The sequence below is a fragment of the Thalassophryne amazonica genome, chromosome 15, assembly GCF_902500255.1.
Source record: "Thalassophryne amazonica chromosome 15, fThaAma1.1, whole genome shotgun sequence".
Classification (NCBI taxonomy): Eukaryota; Metazoa; Chordata; class Actinopteri; order Batrachoidiformes; family Batrachoididae; genus Thalassophryne; species Thalassophryne amazonica.
This window is the reverse complement of record NC_047117.1, coordinates 40,235,071-40,261,956: the sequence shown is the minus strand read 5'-3', so window position 1 is coordinate 40,261,956 and position 26,886 is coordinate 40,235,071. Positions and strand designations below refer to the sequence as shown.

The following is a 26,886-nucleotide window of genomic DNA, read 5'->3' as shown; positions in this document are numbered from 1 at the left end:
GTGGCAGTAATTAAACCATTACTTAAAAAGCCATCACTTGACCCAGCTATCTTAGCTAATTATAGGCCAATCTCCAACCTTCCTTTTCTCTCAAAGATTCTTGAGAGGGTAGTTGTAAAACAGCTAACTGATCACCTGCAGAGGAATGGTCTATTTGAAGAGTTTCAGTCAGGTTTTAGAATTCATCATAGTACAGAAACAGCATTAGTGAAGGTTACAAATGATCTTCTTATGGCTTCGGACAGTGGACTTATCTCTGTGCTTGTTCTGTTGGACCTCAGTGCTGCTTTTGATACTGTTGACCATAAAATTTTATTACAGAGATTAGAGCATGTCATAGGTATTAAAGGCATTGCGCTGCGGTGGTTTGAATCATATTTGTCTAATAGATTACAGTTTGTTCATGTAAATGGGGAATCTTCTTCACAGACTAAAGTTAATTATGGAGTTCCACAAGGTTCTGTGCTAGGACCAATTTTATTCACTTTATACATGCTTCCCTTGGGCAGTATTATTAGACGGTATTGCTTAAATTTTCATTGTTACGCAGATGATACCCAGCTTTATCTATCCATGAAGCCAGAGGATACGCACCAATTAGCTAAACTGCAGGATTGTCTTACAGACATAAAGACATGGATGACCTCTAATTTCCTGCTTTTAAACTCAGATAAAACTGAAGTTATTGTACTTGGCCCCACAAATCTTAGAAGCATGGTGTCTAACCAGATCGTTACTCTGGATGGCATTTCCCTGATCTCTAGTAATACTGTGAGAAATCTTGGAGTTATTTTTGATCAGGATATGTCATTCAAAGCGCATATTAAACAAATATGTAGGACTGCCTTTTTGCATTTACGCAATATCTCTAAAATCAGAAAGGTCTTGTCTCAGAGTGATGCTGAAAAACTAATTCATGCATTTATTTCCTCTAGGCTGGACTATTGTAATTCATTATTATCAGGTTGTCCTAAAAGTTCCCTAAAAAGCCTTCAGTTGGTTCAGAATGCTGCAGCTAGAGTACTGACGGGGACTAGCAGGAGAGAGCATATCTCACCCGTGTTGGCCTCCCTTCATTGGCTTCCTGTTAATGCTAGAATAGAATTTAAAATTCTTCTTCTTACTTATAAGGTTTTGAATAATCAGGTCCCATCTTATCTTAGGGACCTCGTAGTACCATATTACCCCATTAGAGCGCTTCGCTCTCAGACTGCGGGCTTACTTGTAGTTCCTAGGGTTTGTAAGAGTAGAATGGGAGGCAGAGCCTTCAGCTTTCAGGCTCCTCTCCTGTGGAACCAGCTCCCAATTCGGATCAGGGAGACGGATACCCTCTCTACTTTTAAGATTAGGCTTAAAACTTTCCTTTTCGCTAAGGCTTATAGTTAGGGCTGGATCGGGTGACCCTGGACCATCCCTTGGTTATGTTGCTTTAGACGTAGACTGTGTTTCATAATTATTGTATGGCCTTGCCTTGCAATGTGGAGCGCCTTGGGGCAACTGTTTGTTGTGATTTGGCGCTATACAAGAAAAAAGTTGATTGATTGATTGATTGATTTCTCTACCATAAGCCATCTCCAGCCCAGGACCTCCACATCCAGCATGTTCACCTCCAAGATCATCTGAGACCAGCCACTCAGACAGCTGCTGAAACAATCGGTTTGCATAACCAAAGAATTTCTGCACAAACTGTCAGAAACCGTCTCAGGGAAGCTCATCTCCATGCTTGTCGTCCTCATCAGGGTCTCGACCTGACTCCAGTTCGTCGTAACCGACTTGAGTGGGCAAATGCTCACATTCGCTGGCGTTTGGCACGTTGGAGAGGTGCTCTCTTCACAGATGAATCCCGGTTCACACTGTCCGGGGCAGATGGCAGACAGCGTGTGTGGCGTCGTGTGGGTGAGCGGTTTTCTGATGTCAATGTTGTGGATCGAGTGGCCCATGGTGGCGGTGGGGTTATGGTATGGGCAGGCGTCTGTTATGGACGAAGAACGCAGGTGCATTTTATTGATGGCATTTTGAATGCACAGAGATACCGTGACGAGATCCTGAGGCCCATTGTTGTGCCATACATCCAAGAACATCACCTCATGTTGCAGCAGGATAATGCACGGCCCCATGTTGCAAGGATCTGTACACAATTCTTGGAAGCTGAAAATGTCCCAGTTCTTGCATGGCCGGCATACTCACCGGACATGTCACCCATTGAGCATGTTTGGGATGCTCTGGACCGGCATATACGACAGCGTGTACCAGTTCCTGCCAATATCCAGCAACTTCACACAGCCATTGAAAAGGAGTGGACCAACATTCCACAGGCCACAATTGACAACCTGATCAACTCTATGTGAAGGAGATGTGTTGCACTGCATGAGGCAAATGGTGGTCACACCAGATACTGACTGGTATCCCCCCCAATAAAACAAAACTGCACCTTTCAGAGTGGCCTTTTATTGTGGACAGTCTAAGGCACACCTGTGCACTAATAATAGTGTCTAATCAGCATCTTGGTATGGCACACCTGTGAGGTGGGATGGATTATCTCAGCAAAGGAGAAGTGCTCACTATCACAGATTTGGACTGGTTTGTGAACAGTATTTGAGGGAAATGGTGATATTGTGTATGTGGAAAAAGTTTTAGATCTTTGAGTTCATCTCATACAAAATGGGAGCAAAACCAAAAGTGTTGCGTTTATATTTTTGTTGAGTGTATATTTCATCATCTCCTTGTGCTACATACACTCCTTTGTCGCTGTTACCTGTCTTTTTCTGCTTTAAGACTTCTTCTGCATGACAACAGTGGGTGTGTGTTTCTTCCAATGTGCCTGTAGGCAGTCCAATCCAATGTTTCTGTATCCAAGCTTTTATATCCTTGTTGGATTGCTGGATCAGAGCGTTTTTCAATTGTTGTTCATACACTGGTGTTCCTGGCATTATGCCACTGTGGACCTTAAATACACTCTCAAATCTGCATCTAAACTCTGTCCATGGCTCTCCTTCTTTCTGAGCTGTCCTGGTAATTTCAGTATAATTTATTTTTGGTCCTACTGCTAAGTCATAATGCTGTGGTTCGTCCTCTACCTGAGGATATAATGATTTTCCAGACGGTCCTGCCGCCTGTTTCTGAGGTTCTTGTAGTTCTTGTTGTACTATTACATCTTCCTCTGCTTTCCCTACTCCTTTCTTTTTCCTCATTTTTTCTAGTCTCCTTTTCTCTGCTTCCTCCTCCCAAAACGCCACTAAATCTGCCCCTATTGCTGTTTTTTTTTTTTTTTTTCTCTCATCACCTTTATGTTCCTTTTCTAACCTTTCCTTCAACTTCTGAATACTAGTCAGGTTCAGTCGTCCGTCAAAGTCATGTTTATTTATCCAGGTCTCCAATTTCTTTGTTGCTTTTGGATGTTTTGCTTCCATAAATTTCCAGTCGTCAGTTGATAAATTTTCCTTATTTTTAGACGTCTTACCCCCCATTTTTATTATCCCTTGTTATAATTTGGACTTCAGACGGGGGCACACCTAGGGTGTTCTAAATCTGAAGTTTTCACTTTCTTTGGACGTGACAATTAATTTGCCGTCGTGTGGTTGATTCCTTTCACCTCCCCGTAGGAAGCGGAATCACTTGCCTTCACTTCCACACACAGTTGTCACTAACGTTGTCCAAAGTATTACACTCTCACACTTTTATTCTCAAAAACCGGTATTACTTCGTATTTAAAACAGAGGAGTCCGTACCCTCCTTCCGGAATTTCACTACGTGCGTCCTTCGCTAACCGTAGAGGAGTCCGCCCTCCTCGCGGAGTTTAACTGCTTTACATTAACAGACGATTCCACGCCATCGTTTACGGAGTTTAACTGTTTATGTGATCACACTTTTATTCCCTACCGGTACGCGTATATAAACAGAGGAGTCCGCACCCTCCTTCGGAATTTAACTACGTGCGTTCCTCGCCATCGTAGAGGAGTCCGACCTCCTTACAGAGTTTAACTGTGTTTCATTAACAGACGATTCTGTATCATCGCTTGCGGAATTTAACTGTTTATGTGATCTGATCACCACTCACTCAGTACTGTTACAAAGAAATTCTACTCACTGACTCGACTTCCTGTCTGTCTTCTTCGGGAAAATCTCGTCAACCAGACGATGCCACCGGCGGTCGACAATTGCAGACACGATCAATCGATCAGACCTTGGCCAAGGATTTACGTCTGGACTTGGCGACCCCCGCCGGACACCTCCGGTATTGTTGAGATCCCGGACGAGCCCCCAGTCAATGTTGGGTATTTTCTCCTCCAAACATTCTTAAAACCTTTAACAAGACAAACAGAGTCAAGAACCACCAGTGAGACAGAAAGTCAAATTTATCTCGCGAGGAGTGCAGTCAGGCTGTACACCAAAGCTACACTAAAGTCTGGCCTGCGCTCCTGCTCTTTTTATTGGAGAAGCCCTAACCACATCATAAAACTTGTCCTAAGGGTGGGGGGGACAACGCAAGACAAGTTTCTTCCCGTGACATAAACACATACGTCAATAAGTGCAGCTGTAAGGAAAAACAGTTTCTTTCCTTTAATCTTATCGTTGAAGGTCAGCACATCCCGTTCGTTTGTTGCACTTATCATCTGTTCTGCATCTGCCTAGAGTGTCCTGTTCTTCACACTAAGCATCACATATCACAAGGCCATAAATTCACAACGGTCAAAATAACCTCCAGTTCTTTACTCCCAGTTCAGACTGACCCCAGCATGCTAAAACAAAGTTGAATAATATGTGCATTCTCAGGGTTATCTTAAGACTGGTGCAAAACAGCACAATAACGTTTTCATAAGAAAGAAGACAAAGGTACAAATGTTTAACAGTGATAAAAATATATATATATATAAAATCTTTAACATTAATAATTTCCAACACAGTCAGCCCAGGAGTGGGCCACAGGTCCTTAAACAGTTTTGTTGGTATAGGATCGAATAAGCAGGTTGTGCTTTTGGTAGACGTTACGAGTTTCGTCAGCACACCTAGTAAGATAGTTTTAATTTCTGCCTGTAGGTAGGAATCAGGTGGACCATGGTGTGGTCAGAGTATCCCAGAGTGACATATGCGGCATTATGATAAGCATTATTCATAGTTGTGTAACAGTGATCCAGAATTCTGTTCTCTCTTGTCAGACATTTGATTAGCTGTCTGTATTTGGGAGGTTTGTGGGAGAGATTTTCATAACAACCATGACGACAACAACTAAACAGTTAGTTCTCTTGACACTCAGTATCTGGTTGAAGAGTGTGCCTTGTCCTTTGTGCACATTCGCCAGCGGTGTGATGTAAGTATGAGCCAGGATGAAGGAGGTGAACTCATGTGGTGAGTAGAATGGTTTGCAGTTAATAAAAAAGTTTCCAAATCAGGAGAGCACTACTGTTGGATCACTGTTATATTGTTACACCAGCCACTGTTGATGTAAAAACAGATTACACCATCCTTCGTTTCGCCGGAAAGTGCTGCGTCTCGGTCCGCTCTGAAAACTTGGAAGCACAGAGTCTAGTATTGATCCACAGAGCCACGTCTCTGTGAAGCACACATCAGCAGATGTGGTGAAATCTCTGCTTTTCCTCACCAAGCAGAGTTCAAATAAATTGGAATTCATACAGTTTATTTTGCAAAGAGTGCACATTGGAGAGGAATATTCCTCGTAGCTGTGTACAAGTGCTCCGGCTCGTCTCCTCCTCCTGCAGCATTTCACTGCATGGGCCAAGGTGAGGACACCTTTGGCCAAAATGCCCAATAAGGCTTGAGGAAAAACAGGAAACAAATCAGCTGGTACTATTCCCCTAATCTTTATGAGCACAGTACAAGTGAAAGAAATCTGGGAACCGTTGCATGACACAGGAGTAACACACAAAAATAAAGAAATGCGCATCAAAACATAGAGGCAGCCGTCCACAGTGCCATCTTGCGTCTTTACCATCTCTGATGGTACAAATTAAAACTCTAATGGTAAATTTACTGAATATGTCTTGGACTTTATTTACATCAATTATGAAGAAATACAAACAGTACAACACTCTATGATAAATCTGCACGGAGTAGACAGTTCTCAAAAACTGAGTGAGGAAAGCCACCAAGACACCCAGGCTTATGTGGCTGTGATCGGAGAAATTGTACACAGTGCAAATTTTGCATTTTGCATCATCACGCTTAGCTTCATGGTGGAGTAGAGCGGAGAAGGATATTCTTTCACCAAAACAGATCAAATGTAGGCTTTCATCTCAGATGTACCTTCTGGCAATTTGTAGCTAAACTTTCAGGTCTTATTTTTAATATTTAAGAAAATCCTCATCTATACCACTTCATCATGACGCCACCACGTTTCAAGCCCTCGTTAATGGCGTCTTACGGAATATTCTCAATCGCTTTGTGTGTGTGTTTTTTATCTTGATGATATTTTGATTTTCTCTCAGAATCTGCAGCCTGGTTCTTAAATGGATGTTAGAGAACCATCTTTTCGTTAAAGCCGAGAAATGCGCCTTTCACCAATCCTCCGTATCCATCATGGGTTTTGTTTTCCAGCATAATCAAATCAAGCCTGACCGCTCGAAGATCACCGCTGTTTCTGAATGGTCTACTCCCTCTACTGTTAAACAACTGCCGCAGTTCTTAGGTTTCAAGAATTTCTTTCATAGATTTATCTGCAATTTCAGTCTGATAGCTGCTCCCTTTCACAAGCTCACTTCGTCTAAGAATTTGTTCTGCTGGACCCCTGCCGCCAACCAGGCTTTTCAGACCTTAAAACACCGGTTCACCACCGCACCAGTCCTCATTCAATCTGACCTGGATCGCCAGTTTGTTGTGGAGGTTGATGCTTCCAACATCGGGCTCAGAGCCATCCTCTCCCAGCGGGCTGAGGGTAATAAACATTTTGTGCTTACTTTTCACAGCATCTGACTCCTGCTGAGTGCAATTACAATGTGGATAACTGGGAACTCCTAGCTGTGTAGGAGGCACTGGAGCAGTGGAGGCACTGGTTAGAGGGTACATCTGTTCCTTTCATAGTGTGGACTGATGACAAGAATCTTGCATATATTCAATCAGCTAAACATCTCAACTCACAACAGGTCGATTTAACTTCTCATTGACTTATAGGCCAGGTACCAAGAACACCAAACCAGAACCTCTGTCTCAACAGCTTACATCACCAGATCTGAACCTCAGAACAGATTCTCTCTGATCAGATGATTATAGGACCATTGACATGGGACATTGAGAGGGTTGTCCAGCTAAGAAGACATCCCCAGACACTGGAGGGGGTCCCACCGGACCTCCTGATCCACCATGTTTTCCAGCTGCATAGTATCCCTATGGAAATCATGTCGGACTGAGGACCTCAATTGACGTCTCAGGTGTGGAAGACCTTCTGTTTAGTGTTGGGGCCTTGGTCAGTCTCTCGTCCGGTTACCATCCTCAGACCAATGGTCAGGCAGAACTGGAGGTGGCTCTGCATTGTGTTTTGTCTTCTCACTCGTCTTCCTGGAGTACGCACCTTCCCTGGATAGAATTATGAACACAGCTCCAAGGTGAGCATCACTACTGGACTGTCCCCTTTTGAATGTTCACTGGGTTACCAACCCCCTCTGTTTCCAGACCAGGAAGAGGATCTTTCTGTTCCATCTGTTCAGGCCCATCTGAGTCGTTGGCAATGGGTGTGGAGGACCGCCCGTACCACTATTCATTATTCATTTTTACAATAAATTGTTATTCCTTCTACCCTGACTGTTCCCTGCTGTTTGGGTCCTAATCTCTCGCTGGGGCTTTCAAACCTTAACACGCACGCTTTTAATATAGAGATGATTTACTGCCCCCTGTTGAAATGTTGTGAGTCCAGTGGTATAATTTAAATATGGATTTACTGCCTTTCAAACATCATCACTATATTCACAATCACCTTCACTAATGCCAAGTTATCCTGACACATTAGGGGTGTGGCCGCGTTGAGTGACAGCTCATGTCTTGTTGCTGTGGTTGGTCAGAGGCTGCTGCCGTGAGGACTGTACTTTTTTGAGTATTTTATTACCAACATCTGTAATAACATGGCTTGTTGTGTGGTTAATCTCTGAATGAATCATCTAAGACATATGTGCAGCAGTATTTGCATCAAGTGAAATTATCATGGGCAGTGGTGGTTCTACATTGAATTACTCCCCGGGTGAGACCCCCTCCAAGTGCTCCTCTCAAAACAATTTGTACAAAGCCATTTTTATTATACCAATAAGGTGTTGAGTCTCCTCCCACTTCCAACATTCTGTAAAAGCAATGAGAATTCTGCACAAAACAGTATAAGTTATCAGAACTTAAATAAATATACACTTAATACATAAAAGTGGCAAACATAATCTGACTCATCATTCAGATGGGAAAAATATATGTATTTTCAATCAAAATTATGGTGAGGCAGGTTTAGCAAGCATCACAGCAGCAAGGCTAACAAACGTAAGAGTTATACCACCAATTAACATTTGTCCTTCATTCATGACATGGATACCTGAGAGGTAGGTCTATGAGTATAAGCTCCAATATCAGATTGCTTGTAAAGAGATATTGTTTGTTTTTTTTTTAAACTGAGCACCAAATAAGAAGTGAGGAGATTGATGACTATGAATACATGTAATTATCCATAATACTAGCAATAATAATTTGGGTTATGTCACGATGCTTGGAGAGAATTTGAACATATTGTAATGATTTCAGACTGGACGAGGCAGAACACAAATGCAGGACTCAAACAGTCCAGTTTTATTGCCAGTCTGAAGGAAACTGGCAATAAAACTGATTATTATTTACAGGTATTATACCAAAGTGTAGCATTACTTATATAACCCATCATCTTGGCTTTTAATTACTCAAGTTTTAGAGAATTGCTTTCAGTTTGAGTTTAACAAAGATAATTTTAGAAATCTTAATTTTTTAATATTTTTGGTATTTCTTGTATTTCTGAAATGGCAGAAACAAATTAAAATGTGTGAAATACCAAGTGTTCCAATACTTTTGGAGGACACTGTATCCTAACCTTATGATGAGTGCAAAATGAGTGTGGTATTATGACTGTTTTGTCTAAGAATGCATAATTTTCCCTGTTGCTGCTCTTTGTGTGAAATCATAGTCATATCTTATGTCCTATCTTATATCTGTCTCGTTTTTTTTTTTTTACTTTGCTTCTGTCTCAGCCCTGTGAACTCCTTGACGCCATGTATTTTGAACTTTGCTTGTTTTTTGGACTTTGCCTCAGCTTGCTTCCTGCCTGTACCTCCAAGACATTGACTGATACCCTGTGTACTGAACCTGTTGCCTGCTTAGCAGATAAAGCCCTTTTTGTTAATGCTACACCTGTGTTTGTGAGTCTGCATATGCCTCCTACAACCTTCAGGGCCAAAGCACCATGCATCATGACACTATCATATTGATAGCGCTATAATATTTTGCTTCAGTATTGAGATCTGATAATTTGGCCATATTGTGCAGCCCTACTGTCACCCAGCTTAAAAGTTTGAATATTAATTTACATCTACATTTTTAAAAATGCTTAAAATTGCAGGGGGTTAAGCGGGCTGTAGTTAGGGGGTCTTGGGTTGCAAGCCATGCTAATGCTCCTCAGAAGCATTTACTAAAAAAGTCTGAGGGACCTAAATGACATGGTGAGATGCTGAAGAGCTTCGCTCATTCATGTCTGCGACATATTAATAATAACTGATGAGCAAAAGAGTTTCTGGGAAAAAAAATGACAGATATAGGTACAGGTACTAGTGTTTAGTAGCTATTGCCAAAATGTGAACCCATGTGATTTCCAGCTAGTAAGCAGATCTTTGCCAATGCAAACAAACATCTCAAAACCAACATAACTAGATTAGCCATTGCTGGTTATTTCTTGGGCCATTCAGAGGTGGACAGATATAGTGAACACAACTGCAATGCGACAGAGACATTTCTGAAAAAAACTGCTGACATTACTGAATTTGCATGCTGTTGGAAATCCAAGAAGAGTAAGTTTTCTGTGCACATTTATGTATCACTGAGAGTGCCTCTGTGGTTTGACTGCGTGTTGACTCACCAAGCTAGAGCAATATAATATACATTGTGCACAACTGATTTTAACAAATCCATTCTCTTCATATTTTTGTTTGTATTATGTAGCTTGATATGGCTGTCTGAATCATACTAAACAAGTTTGAGGTCATCTTCTGAGTTTTAGCAGCAGCAATACTTCAGATTGCACCACATATTGATTATTTTTGTCAGGCTTGGTGCAATATTTATTTTGATGTCATCACTTGCAAAATAAACTTCAATCATGTTGTAAATAGCAAACCTCTCTCTTTCTACCCTCTTTAGATGAAATATCAGGCCATATTTTGTATTTTCCTGCAGCTAACGACTGAGGTAAATTCAGCTGGGAACAGTACAATCAGACCATTATGCTTCATTCTGAGTACCTGTAATATTTATTGTTTGACAGCACTCATTCTTTACTGCCAGCATTTAAATTTTACAGCTTTATGTGGCATGTTACATGTTTGTGTCTCTATTCAGTTCTCTTCATGTACATATCTCCGGGTGTTATCTGGTTCCACACTGGAACTTCCATGTCTTTCATACCAGCCAGATTTCACAGAAACAGCAATCACCTGGACACATAACGGTTTTCTTATATTTCATTATTTCCATTGGATTTCCATTGTATGCATATATATATATATATATATATATATATATATATATATACCGTATATGTGTGTGTATCTATCTATCTATCTATCTATCTATCTATTAACAGGCAAAAATGTTGTCAGCACTCAGTCCTCTACTCAGTCCCTGACCTCTCCCGTAATTAAAAAGGAAGTCTTGATCCTGTCTATACCTCAAGTAACTGTTGCCAGTGAGGGCGAGTATGTGTGTTTGGTGAAGAAAAACAACATGGAGACTAGAAGGACATACACCGTCACTGTCATTGGTGAGGAATTACGTTATCAAAAAAATTATACTTTCTACTTTATTTGCTCATTAACACTACTCAGCATTTTGCATTCAGATATTCAGATGGATTTGGAATGGATATACAATATTTTACTAAAATATCTAAATGTAAAAGAATGGCACTCTTCCTGCAGCTCCAGTGGACTATGCAACTGAAGTGAAGGAGGGTTCCACCATTCACCTCCCATGCCATTTTCCACTTTCTCGTCAAGTCTTGGCCAATGCACTTTGGTTTAAAGAGATGAAAAGTGGTGAAATGTCACCGCTGAATTTTTCTGAGGATTCATCGGGTGTTGAAAGGCAACTTGAAAGGCTGTATCCATTTGACAATGATCAAACCATTATACTCAGAAACACTGTCCTGGAGGATGCTGGAGTTTACCACTGTGAATCTGCTGAGGGTGAAAAACTCAGCATTGTACACCTTACTGTCAATGGTAAGGTTGGGAACCATCTTTATTGTTAAGAGTACAGTCAGTACATTCTGCTCCTACTGGCAATTAGGATGGGTTAAATGCAGTAGACACATTTCATTGTGCAGGGAACATGTTCTTCTGTGCATATGACAATAAAATTCCTTTGAATCCTTTGAATATGTTACAACCCCAATTTCAATGAAGTTGGGACGTTGAGTAAAATGTAAACAAAAACAGAATACAATGATTTGCAAATCCTCTTCAACCTATGTTCAATTGAATACACCACAAAGACAAGATATTTAATTTAGATATATAAACTGATAAACTATATTGTTTTTTGTGCAAATATTTGCTCATTTTGAAATGGATGCCTGCAATACGCTTTTAAAAAGCTGGGACAGTGGTATGTTTACCACTGTGTTACATCACCTTTCCTTCTAACAACACTCAATAAGCATTTGGGAACTGAGGACACTAATTGTTGAAGCTTTGTAGGTGGAATTCTTTCCCATTCTTCCTTGATGTTCAACAGTTCGGGTTCTCCGTTGTCGTATTTTGCGCTTCATAATGCACCACATTTTCAATGGGCGACAGGTCTGGACTGCAGGCCACACTAGAACCCGCACTCTTTTACTACAAAGCCACACTGTTGTAACATGTGCAGAATGTGGCTTGGCATTGTCTTGCAGAAATAAGCAGGATGTTCCTGAAAAAGACTTTACTTGGATGGCAGCATGTGTTGCTCCAAAACCTGGACATACCTTTCAGCATTGATGGTGCCATCACAGATGTGTAAGGTGCCCATGCCATGGGCACTAACACACCCCCATTGTTATGTGTTGACGCGGGTTGAGGAGCGGACCTGCGTCAGACGGAACCCAGCACTACAAAATAACCAGAAAGCGGTTCCAATAACAAAAACAATTTATTTATTTCACCTGCTGGTGCACAACAAAGTGTAAAAACCAAAATAGCGTCCTTCTGGTGGAGTGAAGGCTGGCACGCTCTCCAGCGCCCAAAAGGATCGAAGCCCGGCGCTCCTGGACCCACTACCACTGCCAAAAACCCCCCAGGTGGACACGACAAACCGACTCTCTGCGAAGCATTGAAGAGGTGAGGTAAGTCAGCAGTTACAACTAATATCCTTCAAAAGACACACACTATCAGCAACACATTCAGGTCTGTATTTTAAGCTTTATGCAAATGAGCAGCTTCTCACAACAGGTGGAGGATCACTTGTCCGCACGCCACAGCAGTGAGAAGCAAGCTGCACAATTCTCATCACAATTCAAGTATACTGCGTAACAAAATACCAAGTTACTATCAACAATTAGTCAAACACTTAATCACCGCTGATGTGTGCTGACAGCATGTGTCCCTCACCCTTCCTGCTTCACGGGCTCGATGTGTCAAACCCAGGCGCGGTCCTCAGCGTCTCACAAAGGAACATCACAAAGTCGAGTTCCCGGCAGTTCTGCTTGAATCACACATGACTTAAATGCAGAACGCCATCCAATTATCTGCTTCAGCTGAAAGTCTTTAAGGCTGCACGTGAGCACCATTCACAGGTGCTGCACATGATGTTGATGAGGGTGAAGGACTCTTCAGCCAGCACCTTCTCCACAGACAAATCAGTTTTCATGCCACCTGGAGAGCAAAGAAAAGAAAAGAACACCAAAATGTCCAGCCACACCCCCCAACACACAACACCCATACCATCACAGAAACTGACTTTTGAACTTTGTGCTGGCAACAATCTGGATCGTCTTTTTTCTCTTTTGTTCAGAGGACACAACGTCCATGAGTTCCAAAAACAATTTGAAATGTGGACTCATCAAACCACAGCACACTTTTCCACTTTGCTTCTGTCCATCTCAAATGAGCTCGGCCCAGAGAAGGCAGTGACGTTTCTGCATGTTGTTGATGTATGGCTTTCACTTTGCATAGTAGAGTTTTAACTTGTACTTGTAGATGTAGCGATGGACAGCGTTAACTGACAATGGTTTTATGAAGTGTTCCTGAGCCCACGCAGTAAGATCCTTTAAACAATGATGTCGGTTTTTAATGCAGTGCCGCCTGAGGGATTGAAGGTTACGGGCATTCAATGTTGGTTTTCAGCCTTGCCGCTTATGTGTAGAACCTTCTCCAGATTCTCTGAATCTTCTGATTATATTATGGACTGTAGATGATGGAATCCCTAAATTCCCTGCAATTGAACGTTGAGCAATGTTCTTAAACTGTTGGACTGTTTTTTCATGCAGTAGTTCACAAAGTGGTGATCATCGGCCCATCTTTGCTTGTGAATGGCTGAGCCTTTTGGGGATGCTCCTTTTGTACCCAATCATTACACTTACCTGTTTCCAAACAGGTGTTCTTTGAACATTCATCAACTTTCCTAGTCTTTTGTTGCCCTGTCCCAACGTTTCAAAATGAGCAAATATTTGCACAAAACAATAAAGATTAACAGTTTGAATATTAAATATCTTGTCTTTTTGGTGTATTCAATTGAATATAGGTTTGAAGAGGATTTGCAAATCATTGTATTCTGTTTTTATTTACATTTTACACAATGTCCCAACTTAATTGGAATTGGGGTTGTAGTTACAGTACATACACTGTAAAATCACCAGTGTAAAACAAACACTGATAGTGTTAAATTAACACTGCCAGTGTACATATAGTCCTACTCTATGTTCACTGGCAATGTTAATTTAACACTGGTGATTTTACTGTGTACAACCAACCACCTTTATGATTCTTTTGTGTAAAATATCGTAAATATGTTCAATCTTGACACTGACGTTTGCAAAATTCCAAAAATACTGAACACCAACTAGAAAATCCCATAGCTTGTAAATCATTTTAGGATATTCATCTAAAAATATGAAAAGCATGTATCTAGATTTTAATCATCTGCTAAACTTTCTTTCAGTTGATCCTGCCTCTGTTCCACACTCCTGCAGTAACTTTCCTTCAGAATGGGAGCCTTGTCCAAATGGAAGCAGCCACATATCGAAAATCATGCTGGAGGAATCCATTGCAGAGTTTTCCATAAAGCTATTTTCCTATCTTAGAGAATCACATCACGTTACCAACTTACTTTTCTCTCCTATGAGCATCAGTGCTGTGCTTTCACACTTGTTGTTAGGTATGAGAAGTGAAAAGGTTATTCATTTACTTTGGAGAATTTGAAAGAGATCGGCTGAGATTTGAAATTCGTGTTGTTCAGATTCTTTTGTCAACAGGTCACCAACCCTGTTGCTGCAGAACTACCTGCTCTCCAGGTTTTCCATCTTTCCATCAAAATACTCATACTAGCTTACCATTCAGAAGGCAAAAAACAGTATGTCACAATACTCTATAGGTACAGTGTGCATCTGTCTACAGTACGCTATCTCATAGGGCAACTGGAGCCTGGTAGACAATGAAGAACTTTACAGGAAAATTAAAAGAAGAAAGCAGACATAGATGAGAATAGTAGTGGAGTCCAGGGTGCCATGGGATTGTCCAAATATACTTTAGCAACTATTAAAAAAAAAAAAAAAACTTTTGTGGCATACATGTGCAGCTGCACATGCGTCATCTGTAAAATTCTTGGTCAAAGAACAAGTAAGATGGCAGTGACATTGTACACATCTGCATTGTGCCCCTACTACTCACTCACTATTATTTACTACAGTAACAGCTGTGTAGTAGATGCTTAATGGACATTAGTACATATTAAGTCTGCTTAGTATGACTAACTATTTAGATTTTTCAGATGTAGGGCTAGTATACATGCTGGAACCTCAGCTGGTTAGTCACGTTTGATATTTCCTGGCTCTTGACTGGTTGAACAGTAACTTATTTAATTTGCAGTGGGTGGAGCAAGGAGAGTTGTAAAACATACAGGGCAACTGATCTCCAGAAACAGTGCTGGTGACTACTGCGTTAGTCTTGTAGTGGAGACATAGCCATCTGCCACCTCAACACAAAACAACAAAGACAAACAAACCTTACAATCATAGGATTTTCCCTCTACATAAAAGAAATGTCTGTTTATCTTTCTGTTGTTCTTTTTCTTACTTTATTACATCCAGGTGCAAGGGGTGACACCCGTAGAGCCCTTGAGTCAGCAATCTATGTGCCCCATGACTTCCACTGTGTGCATTTCCAGATGAAGAAATTGAGAGAGAAATTGGCTAGCTCTTTGGAGATAGCATCGCAGATCTACTATAACCAACGTATTATATGCAGAAATGATCACAATGCAGAGACCACTGCATTTAAAGGTCAGAGTATGTATTCAGTGCATATTTTGTCTGCTGTTTTCTGTTGTATTCCTCAGGCATGAAACTGAGTAAAGCTTTTGTTCAACAATCGATTGAGTTCTATGAAGCAGAGCCCATCAGGTTGCTGAATAACAGTGAGGAAAATACACAAATGATCAACAGCTGGGTGGCGAATAAGACCAACAACAAAATCACAGATTTGGTTGGGTCTGTACCAGCTAATACCCAGGTCATCTTAGTCAATGCTGTCTCTTACAGTGGTAAGTAATGTGCATATGTATGAACATAATGAGACATATCTCAATACAAAATTTGTTTCGGGGTGGGGGGTGGGGAATACATCTAAAAATGGTGGTCACAGATATACTTTGGTGTATATCACTCCAAATACCTATGAAAGAGACCAACCCTCTAAATAGCTTGCAATGCTTCATGATGAAGAGACACAGTGATCATCCTGAAACTGTGGCACTAACTTTGTGTAAGTTAACCATCAGCTGAGAAGAAAGTTTAAGTTCTTGTCAGGAATGAGACTCAGTGAGGTGAACTCAAATGCTTTGAGGCAGCAGGTTAAAATGACAAAATAATGGCAGTAGTTGGTGAATTGCTGGATCAGTTGCAGAGGCATGGAAAGAGGACACCAGTTGTCGGGAGGGAAGCCAGAACTTGGAATAGAGCCCTTGTAGCTGATGGTGGTAGGGAACTAAGAGCAAAGAAAGACAAAATTACTAACAGTTCAAAAGTAACTAGACATAGAAAAACTGGAGATTTGCAGCTACAGCACAGAGGCCACTTAGAGGGTATAGTGAAAAGCCAGGATTTAAATATTGCAGGGATGATTAGTTGCATGAGTCTCAGCTGCCACAGGTGTACCCAATGATCAGCTCCAGTGACAAGACAAAGAGGGAAGGGAGAGAAAGAATACAGCAGTAGCACAGCCAAACACAACAGCTCATGGTGATAAATGCAGAAAAGTGATGACATGGCTATCTCAAGAAGCCATGAAATATGGTGTGTGATAGAACATATTAGAAAATGGCAAATGCAAAAAGGCTGTCTTAGCAATGCTAACATTCAGAAAAGCTTACTGAAAAAAGAAATGAGGGGCTTCCCTAAAGCATGAATTTATTGGCAATGAAAGCATGGTCTTCATGAAAAAAAAGGCTTTCAGAAAGCTCCCCCTGCCCACAGAAATATATTTTGAAAAGGATGGGTCATCTTATAATCAGGGTCATGTTAATATTTTTAGCTGAGTCAAGAGGAACCCAATATGCAGGCAGTGTGGACACGGGGAATTTATATCAATCAAAGGGATTTTCTATAAGTTCTAAATGTGCAGAGGTGAACAACAGTCCCAAAAATCCCACAAACACAGTGAAGCAAAAAAAAAAAAAAACTTACAGAGGCAGCAAGGAGAACAATCAAAAACTGGGCTAGAGTTACAAAAGACTTTGATTTGGTAAACATGGGGAACTGGTACTTACACACAGGGAAACAAGAGAACCAAGGTGAGGAGCAAGACATAGGTAAACATTCATAATGAATCGGCAACTAACTGTCAAACAAGAAAGAGCTTAAATAACAAAAGTGGAATAGACAACAGGTGTGAGACAAACACAGGGGTGGGAACTAAGGGCCCCTTCACACATAACATGAAAGAAGCAGAAACCGGAAGAAAATCCATGAACCAAAAACAAAATGGGGAACCACGAAACATTCCATCTGCTGTTGAGAGGGACACATGTTCAGACAGGCATGCATGATACCGCGGTGACGGTTTGCACGAACACAGTGCAACCACGTGGAAAGTCATGCACCCACCCGCAGAGCAAAAAAAATGAATAAAACACCACAGTTTATAATACTTAATTCCTGCAATAAAGAGCAGAGTTAGCCTCCACGTACACTAGGAAGTAATGAAATGGCATGGATTACTGTTCTCCCTTTTATGGTTAAATGAATTACTTGATGCGCTCCACTCATGAAGACATCAGCCGGGCTCTCGTTCATGAAGAGCCGGCTCTTGCATCATGAACGCATCAGCCAGGATGGTGTGTCCACCGTGCAGTGTTCCGCTGGTGACCACGTTGTAAATGTGATATGTGTTTTAATTATTACAATGTGGGGAAATCCCTCAGTGACACACACCTCGCCACTCCAGGTCGCAGGGACACGCCCCCTTTGTCCGCGGACATCACTGCTGTGGGGAAAAAATAAAATCCACATACCATAAAAACACACCACAATTTATTGAATCCCTCTTATGTATGAAGCTTCTGTTCCTCTGTAGATGACCCATGGTCATAGACATACAGTCATGAAATGACATGAATGACAACAGTGCATGCTTATCATGTCCACATCTGCTGGCCTCACATGTCCAGTGAGCGGTGTGTCTAGCGAGCGCCATGCATGTCCACAAGCGGCGCGCTGGAGGAGAGACACTACGTCACTTGGACCAGAGCTCACATGGGTGACATTCAGATCACCAGCTGAGTGTTCACATGAGCAGACGGTCCTTTTCACATGGAGCACTCTGCCAGTGTGTGTGTGCTGAACAGTCGCTCCAGCCTGTGGCAAAGGTGATATATGTTTTATGTATTTCTACATGAGGACAACAAGCACACACACATGCCTCATGGAGTACAGTTGTCATATCTTGTCCTTCAAAACACAGTACATGTTCTCCAGCTGTGAGCTACTTCCAACAGCAGCGGCTCGCATGGACACATCCACTTTTTTCAATCACCCCACAATGTTACACACTGAGGTGCCTCGCTGTTCTGTGCGTGCTCAGACATGGTTGACCTGCCCTTATGTGATCATGTCTGTACATACATATCAGAATTTCATGCAACTGCCCCCCCCCCCCGCACGTCACGTGTTGGGTGGGCAGGGCGGCGCATGTGCGATATGCACGCAGGCCACGTGTTGAGGGGGAGCCGACACTCTGACATGCCATATGTGTATTACTTGCCGATGCCACAATCATGGGGCAGTTAAGATCATTTTCACAGCCAGCTTGAAAGTAGTTGCCTGCTCTCTGTTTTCATGCTAACTGCGCGAATTGCACCCCAGTTCCTAAGTATTCCACGAGTGGTATTGGATGTTCATGTGTGACACCTGGAATTTGGCCGGCACCTGTCGAGAGAGGGATTGAATGGGCACGCACAGGGTATTCGCTGTCTTTCTGCCACTTGTGTACGTGAATGGTTGTAGTGACAAGTGCATGAGGCATTAGAGGTGGCTTTGATTTTTCACAAATGGCATGCAATTCCTCCTTCGTGCACTAGTTGGCTTCAATCGTGTTATGTGTGAAGGGGCCCTAAAGGGCACACGTGAAAGAACCAAACACAAGGAGATAAATAACTGAACAGACACTAACCAGTGATCAAATAATAACGTGAACCACAACGGTGAGTAGAAAATAAATACAACCAACAAAACCCGCAGAAGAAGAGAATTACAAACAAATAAACAAACAAATGACAATCACAAATGACAATAAAGAATGAAACATAAATGACAATCCAAGCACAACTATAATAAAAACCAAAACCTGAATAACAACCGAACAAAAATGTGAAAAAAAACCATGTGAACACGAAGCCAGTAGATGACTGACACATAATGAAAAACCGATCAGCAAGTGCAGGGGAATGGAACACACAAGACACAAAAGATGAACGGGTAACACACACACCCACACAGACCCACCCACACACACACACACACACACACACACACACACACACACACACACACACACACACACACACACACACACACACACACACACACACACACAGGATACAGGGAGACAGGTGCACATGATTGACTGTGGGAGAAACACACAAACACATACCAACCTGGTCTCACGGCAAGTCATGCTTCAGCACCACGAAATATACATTAATCTACTGGTTCGTGATATTGTGACAAAAAGCGCCTCATTTTTGTCACAGCAGCACGAATTCATTGTAATTCATTCCGTAATGGCCACACGAAATTAAAAGTGAAGCGGGGGGGGGGGGGGGGTGTCGGTGGTGGTTATGGTTAGGGTGGGGGGAAGGAGTAAAGATTAGGTTATAGTTAAGGTTAGGGTTGGTGGTGGAAGTAAGGTTAGGAATAGTGAGTTCAAAAAAGCTCCGTCACAAAAATTTGACTCATTTTGGCACGGGAGCACGAAAAAAAAAAATAAATGTGAGACTGGGCTGCACATACACACCGGCGGCAGACGGAAGTATGCACAGCAGACTGGGGAGACACACCCATACACATACACACCCACATGACAGCGGCCGGGGAAGTACACATAATAAACAAGGAGTGGACACACTCACCACAAGACGAAATCAGAACATAATATATAAGACATTACAGAAAAACTGACAGATGAAAAATCAAAAACATGCAAAGAACTAAAAACCAGTGCTGGGTGGAACCGCCACAGGTCATCTTGTATTTGGAACAATATGGACAAGATATTCAGATTATGCAATTTAACAAATGATCTCTATGTGTGTCAGGTCAGTGGAAACTACAGTTTGAAAAAACCGTGGAAGGACAATTCACAAAACTCAACGGAGACATAGTAAATGTGACTGTCCTCCACCACGAGAGTTATTTGATGACTATGACATACGTCAGTCAGATTATGGCAGAGGTAATGAACATGTCCTTTAACACCTTAACCCTGAACCCACTCATCATATATTAAATTTTTTAATCCACATTTTCTTTTTGCCAACAGGTAGCAAGATTTCCTCTCACAGGTGAAAACAGTCTGTATATTTTGTTGCCTCTCAGCAACAAATTATCTGACCTGCAGACAGTAGAGGAAAAGATAACAGACAAAACCTTGTGGAAAATGATAACATACATGAAAACATTACGTCCTCAGCAAGTTGAAGTCACTATCCCTAAACTCGAACTGGATGACGAGGCAGATATGAACACACTTATGAAGAAATTAGGTTTGTTCAACTTTCAGCTTCCTTGTTGGTCAGACAGTAAAAACTTATATATATATATATATCAGTGGCAGTGCTGCTGGTCTTTCAAGGAGGGGAAGCTCAATTTCGGCCTACATCATAAAATGTGTCGGTTTATTTATTTATACGTAAATTCTACCCTCCATTCCTTTTCAAGAAAATGATCTGTGACCCTGTCGTACCAACAAGGCGTCTTTTCCAGGGCCTTGACTAGTGTTCTCTCAATGGCCAGCAGAGCTAGGCTGCTTAAACGGCCTTGGCCCATGGTGTTGCGGGTGTAAGACTTGAGCCGCTTTAAACAGGAGAAGCTCCTCTCTACACCTGCAGATGTAGCTCCAATCGTTGCCACTAATGACAATAGTTTGTACACCTGAGGCATTGCACTGTCCAACTCCATGTCTTTCAGAAACAGCAAGAAATCACATAGCTTTCCCCTGTTGCCCTGCAAGTCCTGGTTTGAATATAGGACTTGAAGTTCAGACCTCAGTCTCCCTGAATCAAAGAACTGGCCAAAACGTTTCAGGACACTCTGAAATGCCTCCTCTGGAAACACCTGTCTCATCTCATCAAATTTCCCTGGATTGACCAATTCCAAGAAGCGCAGACTTTCCAAATTTGCAAAACGCAGAGGTAGCTGCTCTGTGAGATTGTCTAGGATGGCCATGTACAGATTTCTGTAGCGCTCCTTGGGATCCTGTAGTTATGACAGACGACGTTTTCTCACGGGCTCAGTTTGTGGGTCTGATGTGAGATCTGCTGCTTTGGCATAAACAGCTTGGAAAGCCCCCTCTGACCTCTTCTCTTTGACAAAAGCAAGAAGAGACTCAATTCTTGTCTTGCAGTACAGAACATCCATAGCTCTCTGCTGGACAATGTCAAACACCACATCAGTCTCAGAGAAGATTTGTTCATATGTGTACAACATGAACACAAACTCAAAATCCTCCAGTTTCAACAGAAGGCCTTTGGCACAGTCTAATGTGTCATCATCCATGGACTTATCTGCAATGATCATCTCAAAAGTTTGCAGGAGGGCATCATAATTGTTTGCCCCACTGCTCACTGTCCGTGATGTGAAATTCCATCGAGTAGGAGCATTTCTGGGCAACCTTGAGCAGCCTGCAGACTCAAGAAAAGACATCCTCTTTGTGGATTTTGAGAAAAATGTGGCAAACCCAGAGTGATGCAAAAAATATTCTGCACTCAGATAAGCATTTAACCCCCTGAGACAGAACCAGATTCAGTCTGTATGCATAGCAATGCACAAACATTGCACTGGGGGCTATTGCTTTAACTTTGGCCTGCAAACCATTGAGAGCTGAAGCCATGACAGCAGCCCCATCATAGGTTTGCGCCACAAGTTTCTCCCTGAAATTGTAGCCCTGCATGTTCTCATTCAAGACTTCAAAAACAGACTGAGCATCTCTTCCCCCAGAAACATCAAAAAATCCAGTAAAGCGCTCCTGAATTTTACCTGCCCTATCCACATAGCGAACAATGACAGAGAGTTGAGCATGGCAAGCTATATCAGTTGTTTCATCCACCTGCCATGCAAAAAAGGGAGCAGTCTGGATTTCATCCTTGATCTCATCAGAAACAGTGGCTGAAAGAGCAGAGATCAAGTCATTTTGGATTGCATGGGACATACCAGAAAACACAGCTGATGACTGGAATTGTGTGGCCAGGACAGAGTCATATTTAGATAATGTTTCATTAAACTCCCTGTAATTCCCCTTGTTGGATGATTCAACACTCTCATCATGCCCCCTAAATGACAGCTCCTGACGGCCAAGCAAGGAAGTCACATCAATAAGGCGGTTTAGGAAAGCTCTGTTTTGTTTAACTGCTTCATTATGTTTTGCCACTTGAATGCGAGCGCCTTCATTGATTGCATGCTCAACCCTGACTCTGCCCAGGCAACTTAACCTTGCACATGCACTCACATGTTCATTGCTTTTTTTCATGCCTTTTGTATGTCCTGTCAAAGTTGGACAGATCCCCAAAACCCACTTTTGACCAGACAACACATCCCTGAGATGGTTTCATCAAGAGGCATGGCCAACAGTACATTTTATTTGTTACAGCACTTCCAGTCAGCCAGATCACTTTGTCATATCAGGACAGCTGAAAAGACCTGTTACTTTTCCCCACCTTTTGCACCAAATTAATCTGAGGAGTTGATCTGCCCTGCTGTTTAACTCTAAGTTTTTCTTCATAAGGAAGACTATCAAATGGCTTCACCAAAATCCGGTCCACAACATTCTAATTGTCTGCCATTTTGTGCAGCTTGCTACCTAGCTAGCTCGCTAGCTGGGACTGGCGTGAGGCTAGTGTGAAGTGTGTCCGCCTGTGAGTGCTTTGTGACGGTGGAGGAGCTCAGCAGCACCCGCTGCTCGGTAGGGACAGAAACTGCGATAGAAGTCAGAAAGAGTGATAGAAGTCAGTCTCCAAACACAAGCAGCTACAAAAAAAAACAAACAAACACCAGAAATAGAAGGTCGATTTGTCGCTAGTCGTTTTTAACAAAGAAAATGCCGCTAAGAGGATTAGGAAAGTCTCCGGTTCAACTCAGAACAGAATGAAAATTAAAAAATGCTCCTACGGATGTTTACACCAAAAGATCGCTGATTCGCTCATTTCGCTGTGAATCAAAAAGGGATTCAGCCTCAGACAGATCATCCAATCATCATGCAGAAGCTGAGCGTCCGGGCCAGCCGAGGCCCGCCCACTGCCCCATAGACCCCCAGAGATGCTGCGCATCTGATGGGCGGGACAAAGCCCAGCATTTATCCAATGACTCGTCTCGTTTCGCTGCACTCTTTGCTTCACTATTGAACTCTGTGGACGCTCAGCGTCCACATTGTTTAAAGCACTGTGAAGCTGCGGGTTTGAGTGAGAGGAAATCCGCATCATTACCAGTGATAAGAAGCTGATTCTGAACAAAAGTTGAGTGCGTTGTAGCGCATATTTAGTCAATGACGTACACACAACAGTATATATATTTGACAGTGTTGTGAAAAGTAACTTTGACAAGTTACTTTTTTAGTTACTTTTTTAGTTGCTTTATACAGTTGCTTTATGCAGTTACTTCATTAGCAGCATCATGCAATTACTTTATAAGAATCTGCCGAAAACTTGCAACTAATAAGTAATGTAACTAATAAGGTAACGAGTAATGTAACTTGGTTACTCGTAAGATTGAGCAATCAGCAAAGTAACTCATCAGCAAAGTAACTAATAGTTACTTTTCTGAGTACTAAATCTTAAAAATAACCTAATTAGATTATGAATAACTTTATTAATTACATTCAGCAGCTGCCGACAAGGTGTCCGCAGCTGCTAATGAACTAACTGTATGAAGTAACTGTAAAATATAAATGTATAAATTAACTAATGAAGTAACTTTCCAAAGTTACTTTCCCCGACACTGATATTTGATCACTTATTTTTTGACATTTTAGGGGAAGCTGCGCTTCCCTTGCAGTCTTAGAGCAATCGCCTCTGATATATATATATATATATATATATATATATATATATATATATATATATATATATATATATATATATATATATATATATATATATATATATATATATATATGCACACACCCAGGTGTTTGTCGTCCACTCATTTTGATTTCCTCCCTTGTTTTTTTCCTTCCATCATTCCTGTGGGTGTTCCAATCCTCTCTCAGGACTGTCATCACTCTTCGAAGGTGCCAAGCTGTGTGGACTCGACTCTGAAGACATGGTGGTTTTGGATGATGGCAGACACAGAGCTTTCCTTGCACTGACTGAGTTTGGTGTAGAGACTGGAGCTGCCACCTCGCTGTCATTCTCTCGCTCCTTGCCTTCCTTTTCTGCCATGCATTCTTTTATCTTGCTGCTTTGGAGTGATGAGGCCAATGTGCCACTTTTTATTGGGAGAGTGACTGAGCCATGAATGAGTGAGACAGACAGAATGAGCAGGAAGAAACAAACACTGTTAATTTGGAAACATCACATATGTAAAACAAGGTAAAATCTAAATTCTCACCAATTTTGCTGTATTTCTGTTAAGTGAACAATGACCTATTGTTTCTGTCACTATTGCAGTGACAGAAACAAACAGATGGAGGCTTGAGTTTTTGAATCTTGCACATGGTTTGTTTTAAATTGTGATAGTCAATAAATGAATATACATATAGACAATTCATGTCATCTATGGATAAACATACTCACTGCACTGATAGTGTAGGGTTTGGAATACAAAGACATAAATGAGTCAGTGATTTAAGCCCTATTTGGAGGTGGGTGTGGTGGAAAATCTGAAATGGCAAGCCCAGGTTACAAATGTGGCAGCTTTATTCAAACAAAACTCTGTACACAGGTTCAAAGCCAGTCTGTTGCTTCTGTGGAGACATAGTCTCTGTCTGGGGAGACATAGTGAAATTTCTCCCATAGCTGACATGTTTAACATTCTGTGGACAGGCACAAAGATCAGTCAGATACCCCCCATTGCTACGACAGCTGGCCCCAGGAACAAACAAATCAAATACAAAGATCAATCGGGTAAATCATAGGTCACCAGGATATCTCAGTCAATAAAGATCACTCAGGTGCTGATAAACTGAAGAGACCAAATGTCTGAGTGACCCCCAAAGTAGCCATAAACCAAAAAGACAGGATGCCTGGTTAACCGGGGTGAAAGTAAGCCGGAAAGCAGTGGTACGTCGTACTGGTAAGAGATACGCAGTCCTTTACAGCCGGGACGCAGCCGGTACACCTCTGAAGATCAACTTTAACTCCTGTTTATAATCAGAGAGGAAAGAAAAGAGAAACTTCTTGCAACAACAGCCAAAAAAAGGTAGGTTGCTTTGTGTCTGTGTCCGGTTAGTTTTGCATTTTTAAAGAGCTGGAAGTTTGATTCACAACACCAAATGGAAATGCGTTTCAGAGAGCATGAACGCTGCGTTATTCCACCTTCTGAATTAGCACCTGCACACACACATGCATCCTGTGCAGATTACATGAGGGGGGGAAGGCAAAAAAAAAAACCCTTTGTGAAGCCGATCATGCTCTGCAGACTCAACGGGAGACCCGATGGAATCGCTGCAATGGTGCCGCTGGTGCGCGAGCCTGTTCAATTTTAAAAAAAAAATTCTCTCAGTGGCAATTCTAGACCACTTTTATTGAGGGGACCTGGCTGGGGCCAAAGCATTTGTCAGAGGGGCACATTCAACCCAGGGCAAAAAGACAAAGATTTGAAATCTTATTCAATTTATTTTTATTTTCATAAAACTAGTGATTAACCATTGTAACCAAAGTGAATGCTTCAAAATATCAGATTTGAGACATGAATTTAAAATATTCAAATAATGAATGTTTATAAGTTCAATGATACGAATATTTCATGAGGTGAAAGCTGGAATGGTATGTTTTCACATCACTCATTGTGAACTCCATTATGACCTTATGTCATATATGTTTCCGTCAGATAAGGCAAAGACAGCATACATGATATCATACCTGTCTGGCCGGGCTGCTGCGTGAGCCACCACGGATTGGAGCCATCAGTCGCTATCTTGCTCCTCCCTTCAGGTGTTCATCACTGCATTCCAGAAGGTGTTTCAGCACACATCTTCAGGGCGGGAGGCAGCGCGCTCACTCCTGAGGCTGAAGCAGGCCACTCGCCGACTGGCAGACTACACTGTAGATTTCCACATACTTGCCACCAAGAGCGAGTGGAATTCCATCGCCCTCTTAGATGTCTTCTTCCAGGGGCTGGCCTCCGATGTTCAAGATCAACTCATCGCAACTGAGTTTCCTGGATGAATTCCTGGATGAATTGATCGCTCTCACAATCCGGATCGGCCGACGATTGGCAGAATGGCCACATCATGAGACGCACTACTCTGCACGATGCGCCTCCACTCCCAGCCACAGTTCCGCCTCCACCCACCATGCCAAGCCCGACTCCTCACACCATGGTTCCTAGGAACCCACGCAGTTGCATCGCACGCGGCTGTCCCAAGAGGAAGGATGCCACAGACAGAACAACAGACTCTGGTTTTATTGTGGACAGTCTGGTCATTTAATTTCTTGTTGCTGGGTCAGGGGTCTGCTAAGCCTCAATCATCTTTGTGGGTGAGTCAAAAATTCTATTTCTCCCTCGGCTTCTCAGAATTTAATTCCTGCTAAACTGGAATCTGG

At 42.0% G+C, this 26,886-nt stretch overlaps 1 protein-coding gene across 1 annotated transcript; it reads left to right on the top strand.

Moving 5' to 3' along the window:
• Nucleotides 1-9,886: 9,886 nt before the first annotated feature.
• On the top strand, nucleotides 9,887-24,691 carry serping1 (serpin peptidase inhibitor, clade G (C1 inhibitor), member 1). Its single transcript, XM_034189123.1, has 11 exons — nucleotides 9,887-10,016; nucleotides 10,366-10,413; nucleotides 10,564-10,672; nucleotides 10,808-10,984; nucleotides 11,142-11,444; nucleotides 14,359-14,574; nucleotides 15,506-15,649; nucleotides 15,754-15,957; nucleotides 20,227-20,363; nucleotides 20,451-20,673; nucleotides 24,390-24,691. Exons 2-11 carry the CDS (start codon nucleotides 10,366-10,368, stop codon nucleotides 24,635-24,637), a joined length of 1,809 nt encoding a protein of 602 aa, XP_034045014.1. The 5' UTR covers nucleotides 9,887-10,016; the 3' UTR covers nucleotides 24,638-24,691.
• The last annotated feature ends 2,195 nt before the right edge of the window (nucleotides 24,692-26,886 follow it).